The sequence below is a fragment of the Mya arenaria genome, chromosome 3, assembly GCF_026914265.1.
Source record: "Mya arenaria isolate MELC-2E11 chromosome 3, ASM2691426v1".
NCBI classification, from domain to species: domain Eukaryota; kingdom Metazoa; phylum Mollusca; class Bivalvia; order Myida; family Myidae; genus Mya; species Mya arenaria.
Genome location: NC_069124.1, coordinates 78,909,491 through 78,916,337, shown reverse-complemented (window position 1 = coordinate 78,916,337; position 6,847 = coordinate 78,909,491). Strand labels below are relative to the sequence as shown.

Genomic DNA, 6,847 nt, shown 5'->3' with positions numbered 1-6,847 from the left:
TACACTGACTGGCAACTGTTAAATATAACATCGGACATACGTTTTACAGAACAGAGAAATGCATTGGGGGAAACGTTCTTAAAATGACATACATATATTAACAATATAACAATATTCAATGACTAATGATTTCCTGTAACGAACCTGCAAATACCAAAATTGGTAAAAAGGCTCATTGACATTGTCAGTTCGCATTTCTTTCGGGAAGTGTTGAGTGCCACATGCCAACGTCAAACTCTTTTATTGGGCAGTAAAATGGCGTTTGGACTCTATTCCTTGATAGAAGCAGTGATTTTATGTTTAAATGCTGTATGTGTTCTTCATGAAGAACGATTTCTTTCAAAAAGTAAGTGCCTTAACGTCTGCAGGACTTAAAACAATGATCCAAGTTTGGTAACATGTAATTCGGATATCTATATTCGGATCAATCTATCTTCCATTCCAAACCCCTACTGGGGATCTAGACATTTGCGCGTCAAGCTGCAAGAATGCAAGTAAAGGTTGTGAAAAAAACACAGAACTTATAAAAGCAAAGTTAAAAATAGGAGGTACAGATTAGGTTAAAAAGTAAAAAGAAGTTTGATAGCTCCCTATGGCGAGACATGTTCAATCTGACAGACAGCCTGATTGAACTGCTCCACTTAGTAGGTAGGGCAGGCTAAAATGTTAGGTAGGAGGTTGTTCCAATGGAAGACAGCTCTTGGGAAGGAGAATTTGTCTGTGGTTGCAAATATTAATCTGTAAGAGGAGCTGTGATAATGTGAAGATGGTCTTGTCAGTGGGATAAGGTAGCCAGATATGGGGATGGCTATTATGTTATGTGTTATTTTATACATAAGAGAGAGCCTTTTAACAATTATTCTATGATCAAGCCTATGCCACTGTAAATACTGCATCATGTCTGTGACACTTGATGTTTGTCCATAGTTATGTTTGGCCCATCTGGCAGCCCTATGTTGGACAGAGTCAAGTTGGTATATTTAGGCAGAAATTTTCAGTGTTTAAGAGTATACCTTAATGTTTCTCCTCAGGAATATGACGCTAAATGAGCGACTAATGATTGGATGCCCTGCATCATTTATTCAAAAACAATATTATGTTAGTTTGGTGTTCAATAAAAATTTGTTTGACTTTTCAAGTCAGTAACTGTGTTGCTTGTATTTAAGTTGGATGGGGCACAGACCAGCGAGGTTTTGGGGAGCAACCAGGCATGAAAACTCAGCTGATGAATCTTGTTAGATCAATCCGAACAGTCATGAGAAGTATAAAATTTACTGGGGTTTTTACCGACAATTTATTTACTATCAAACTTGGTGATTGTACATGCACATACCAAAAAAATCCATTCACTTAATGATATCATTTTTTAGAGAATGCCAATGTCATTGAAGTAATTCTCAAATGCTTAGAAAATAGCATGCCATATTGTAGATAAACATCATACAGTTTCTAAGATGGATGTCGATAACGTCTTTAGTATGGCCTGTTTCTTAACAGTCATATGTCTTCAGTTTCATTTAGATACTTATAATATATCAGTGCTTTTTAGCTCGACTATTCGAAGAATAGGTGGGCTATACTACTCGCCCCAGCGTCGGCGTCCGGTCAAAGTTTTAGGGCAAGTTGGGATTTTCACTTATAAGTCCAATACCCTACATTCAATTGACTTAATACTTCACACAGTTGTTTAGGGCCATCACATGATGAGGTTAGATAACTCCATATTATTCTTTACACAGATTATGGCCCCTGATTGACTATGGAACTTGGGTTAAAGTTTTAGGGCAAATTGGAATATTTATTAATAACTTCTATATCCTTTGTTCAATTGACTTAATACTTCACACAGTTGTTCAGGACCATCCCACAATGAGGTTACATAACTCCATATTATCCTAAATACAAGTTATGGCCCCTGATTGACTTAGGTTAAAGTTAAAGTTTTAGGGCAAGTTGGGATTTTCACTTAAAACTCCAATACCATTCATTCAATTGACTTAATGCTTCACACAGATGTTCAGAGCCATCACATTATGAGGTTAGATAACTCCATATTATCTTTTATACAAATTATGGCCCCTGATTGACTATGGAACTTAGGTTAAAGTTTTAGGGCAGGTTGGGATATTGTTTAATAACTTCTATACCCTTCATTTAATTGACTTAATACTTCACACAATTGTTCAGGACCATCACCCAATGAGGTTACATAACTCCATATCCTTAATACAAGTTATGGCCCCTGATTGACTTAGGTTAAATTTTTAGGCAAGTAAAAGTTAAGGGCAAGTTGGGATTTTAATAAAAAAACCTTCATATACCGTTCATTAAATGCACTTAATAAAAGTCAAAATTATTTACGACCATCTTACAACAAGAAACCTAACTCCGTTTTAAGCCTAAATACAAATTCTGGCCCTTGACATATTTGTATATTCTTAACCACATTTTCATAATGGGAAATCAAGTTTTTTGAATGACTTGTGTCATTGTTTGGGCGGGCTAGTGGGAGGGCAGCATCAAAGTCACCTTATGTATCGAATAATTTTAGTTAGGTTTGACATAAAGAGACCAAACTTGGTATTTTTATACGTTATTGTATTCTAAGTCAAAGCGGCGTAGTCGAGCGCGCTGTCTTACGACGGCTCTTGTTATTTAAATGGTAAACAAATATTGTTTTTATCTTTTTTCAGTTCCATTGATTGGCATAAACGTTGTTGTGATACTCTTCATGTTGGTGATGGGATGATGGAAATCACGCTTAGATGCTACATTCTGGAAATGTGATTGCAATATTTTGTGAAAGCCCGAAATTATACGCATATTAATATAATACATGACCATCATGCAGAAATAAGTGCTATCTGACACTCAAACATTATGAAGGGTTCCAGACTCTTCGCTCAACATTAAGCATTTCAAGTGGTCAATCCCACAAAGTCAGTTGCTTGTAATTTGTCTCTCAGTGTAACTGTTAATAAATAAGTACAACTAAATGAATTTTAAATAGGGTTATTTACACAGGATATGGCATGTACATAAAGGATCAAAGTAACAGATCTTTACATTTACTACACATGTGTGTTACAATTTTACTTCATAGTCATAGATGCTGATTAGTACAAGTGTCCTGCATATATTTATTCCGTTACATTACATATATTTCATTTTGAATCTTTGATATTTGTAAAATTGTTCATATCATGTTTGTATGTCGGTTTGTGTATACAGTTTTGCATGGTTTAAGCTTTTCAATACAAATGATATTGTAATATGGAAATACTTTGAAAAACCACTAATCTTGTATTATGATTCATGGCTCTTCTGACCTCAGCACTGGTGTCAGTTTTACATTTATTGCTTGTTAACATTCAAACAGACACATTTCCTAACTTTAATATCTTAATGAAACTTGATCAGAATATATATCTGATTATATACGAGGGCCATTCAAAAAATATGAAGACTGTGGTAATAAATTACGTTTAAGATGTCATCTCATTTTATTTTGTGATTATTTAAGTTAAGGAATTCTTCTAAAAAACTCAAAAGAGTATGATAAATGTATTAAACGTTACATTTAATTAATGTTTTAATGGTAAGAGAATATTATGGAGCTAATGGTATAAAATATGTGTTGTATATAAATGTATTTGTGATTAAACATATATACATGCGTATAATGCCATCAAACTTTGTGAACTAATGAATAATTGCTAAACTATACAAAATGTTAAACTAATACAAACAGAACTCTGAGAATCCAGCTTTTATAACTGAAGTGAGTGATAGAAATTGATGATGTATTAGTGCAGCATTTTTTTACTATTTTGTGTTAAATTCTCATATACGAAAATATTTGCTTTTAAGGTGTTCCAAGATTTCATAGATATTCAGCAATACCAATTCAATGTCAAAGTTGAAGGTTATAATAGAAAATATCTAATTTCTTTTACATCACCAAAACAACAACCCCTCGAGTACAAATTGAACAACATTAAATAGCAACGTTATCCAAGTGTGCTATGCTTAATATGCAAACTGACTACTTTTTAATACATGAACTGCATGATGGATGTAACTTTGCAATGATGATATTGTTAAGACATCTACTACGCTAGTCAAAATCATAATTTTAAAAATGGAGAAAATCTGAATTTCCAAGATGAATAACTTTTTGCATAAATGTAAAGGATGTTCATGAGCCTTGTTCAGGTTGTCGAAAACCTTGGAATGTAACAATTATAAAAAGTAGGGTAAGTTTAATTTTTGATGAAGTACAAGGTCACAGTAATCACAAAGTTGAATCTGTATTACATGAACATAGATAAGAAAAATGAAGTTATCACCACAAATATTTTGGCAGTAATGCTACAGACAAAAAATCAGAATGAAAATGAGCAAAGGGCAATAACTTAAGAAATACTGAAGACAGAGTTATGGTGCATGTGCTTTCCAATTCTCCTCATTATGATTATCTGAGTAGCATGAAGTTAACAACAAATAAAGTATAACAAGCTAGCTCTTCACCTAAGCTACCTACACAACAACTTTCATCACTATCCATCAATTATTACTTAAAACTGATTGGGCTGAAACCTTTTTTTTCTATTTTACATAACAGTGACCTTGACCCCAGCTCCCTGAAAAGCAAACCCAAGCTAGCTCTTCACATAAGCTACCGACCCACCAAGTTTCATTACTATCCATGAATGCTAGCTAAAGTTTTTTGGTAGAAACCAATGTTTGACACCCGCCCGTCCATCTTCCCAATGACATCCACATTCTAATAACCTTTCGATGAACCTGATTAAAAAAAGAACCCTATATCAAAACATTGCAGCCATAACTCTGCAGCATGAGTTATGTCTCCAGTGCTCTGCACTTCTCAATATGTTCAACCTGTATATGAAGTTTTGAGTCAATACTTCAAAGTTTTGTAGTTATGCTCCCAACAATATAAACAAAGGACAATAACAAAAAAAACAACCCAAGAGTCCAGAGTTATGGTTCCTGTGTACTGCATATTTGTTTATAAAATTTGAATTCAAAACCTAAAATACTTTTGTTGGAGTTATGCTTCGGTCATAAATGCTTGGGATGCTAACACATTCCCACGCACACTTGCAGAGTGAGGTTGTAAGCTTAAGGTGGAAAAAAAAATAACTTTACAAATCAACTTTGCAGATGTATGTTGCATTTTATTTACATGCATTTTATAGTTACAATCTGTATACATACAAAAGTTTACATAAAATGGAACTATTTTCTGGCAGAATCATTTCATGTGCAAGCTTACAATTTTACGTCATTAAAATCTTGCACTAGAGACCAATTACTGCACTTCATTATGTTTCACAGATATAAACCAGTAATGAAATATTCATCAATGTGCAATAAAACATGTATCAAAACACATTAAATACACCTTTTTGTCACAGAAGCAATAATTATGGGTAGATCCTCCCTAGCTATTCACGAAACAATTTGATGTCTCAAATGAGTTTCTCTCCGATTGCCATTTTTTATATAAAAAATATCTACATGATTGTAACTCTGCTACACATTTTGGACACAGGATGTCTTTTTAATATGATTATTATTTCAGGGCATGTAGAGAGCTGAATTTCTGCTTTACCATCAGAAATATGACACAAACAGATTTTCATATTCAAATGCTTCTTTACACAATACTATAAAGTCAGAGCAAAAGGTTTGTCTTCCGTGGACTTAAACATGATTTTACAATTTACATTTTATGATGTAGTATAATTTTGTGGAATAGTTCGCTTTCTAAAACTAAATGCATTTAAAATGCACTGTAAATACCATTTTGAATATGATAAACTATAAAGAATTGTCAAGTATACTTGTCAATACATGATATTAAACAACATTCAAGTTTAACATTTACATTTGTTTTGCTTAAATAAGGATAATTAAACTACTAATCATTTAAAATCAATTTTAAAGCATGAAATAAGATATGAATTAGTTTCAGAATTCACTTAAAAAAAATCACAGAAATAACATTTTAGCCACACTATACTGAAGCAATTTAGAGACTAGTAATCATGTCCATCTATAGAAAAAAGAGAACATTTTAAGGTGTAAATGCCATAAGCGGGATTTCATCTTCTATACCAGACCCCTGAGGAAACAATGGCCAGTTAGAGCCACTGTCTCCCAACGAATGAGGAGCGTCTCCCTGCCCAGCCTCCTGCCCAACTGGTGCCCCACGCTTCGGCATTTCTGGAGTCTTGCTAGAGAAAAAATCATCAATATTATCTTCATTTTCAACATCAACAATCTCTAAACTGGTCATGGTTCCACTGAGGTCTACAGAGTCTGGCACTAAGTCATCAATGTTGCTGTCCAGATCATCTGGAAGCTCGATGTCCTCCAGGTTTTCAGTAAGATCCCAAGAAATGTCCGCCACCTTCAGCTTGCTTTTTCTTTGGTCCGTGGACCTGGCCTTCTGGCTGATTTTTTCCGGAGTGCAGGCCTCCGTTGACACCTGCCCTCGGACATCAACTGAAACAGATTTGTACATGGTAAGTCCTAAAGTCTAAAATATAAATGAGCTTAGGGTCTTGGTCCCAGTGATCAGCACTTTTGCATAATTATCTCCTTAGCATAAAACAAACATAAAAAATAAGTTATACCAACATGTCTGCTCTTGTGCACAAGATATTATACTCTTTCATATGGACATATCCAATTTAGAAAACCTTTGTACTCAAACATGGCACATCCGAACCACAATAATGTTACATGACTGTAGTCGAATAAACATCTGAAACTTTTGGTCTTGTTAACAAAGTTGAGCATCTGAATATTTTTACCT

At 34.0% G+C, this 6,847-nt stretch overlaps 2 protein-coding genes across 2 annotated transcripts in view; one reads left to right on the top strand and one right to left on the bottom strand.

Moving 5' to 3' along the window:
- Window positions 1–201: 201 nt before the first annotated feature.
- Window positions 202–3,496, top strand: LOC128228091 (immediate early response 3-interacting protein 1-like). Its single transcript, XM_052939197.1, has 3 exons — window positions 202–346; window positions 1,167–1,262; window positions 2,694–3,496. The coding sequence occupies exons 1-3, from the start codon at window positions 256–258 to the stop codon at window positions 2,747–2,749; spliced, it is 243 nt and encodes an 80-aa protein (XP_052795157.1). The 5' UTR covers window positions 202–255; the 3' UTR covers window positions 2,750–3,496.
- An 888-nt stretch (window positions 3,497–4,384) lies between these two features.
- Window positions 4,385–6,847, bottom strand: part of LOC128228090 (uncharacterized) — a 28,493-nt gene continuing 26,030 nt past the window's right edge. The window contains exon 20 of the mRNA XM_052939196.1: window positions 4,385–6,534. Within this exon, the coding sequence (XP_052795156.1) occupies window positions 6,104–6,534 (431 nt within the window). The 3' untranslated portion in view covers window positions 4,385–6,103. The remainder of the gene's footprint in view (window positions 6,535–6,847) is intronic.

Bases quoted from the DNA above. Each gene is read 5' to 3' on its own strand.
- LOC128228091 (XM_052939197.1), top strand. From the start codon at position 256: ATGGCGTTTGGACTCTATTCCTTGATAGAAGCAGTGATTTTATGTTTA. The intron at 347-1,166 runs GTAAGTGCCTTA...CTTGTATTTAAG, and splicing joins AGAACGATTTCTTTCAAAAA to TTGGATGGGGCACAGACCAG. The intron at 1,263-2,693 runs GTATAAAATTTA...ATCTTTTTTCAG, and splicing joins AATCCGAACAGTCATGAGAA to TTCCATTGATTGGCATAAAC.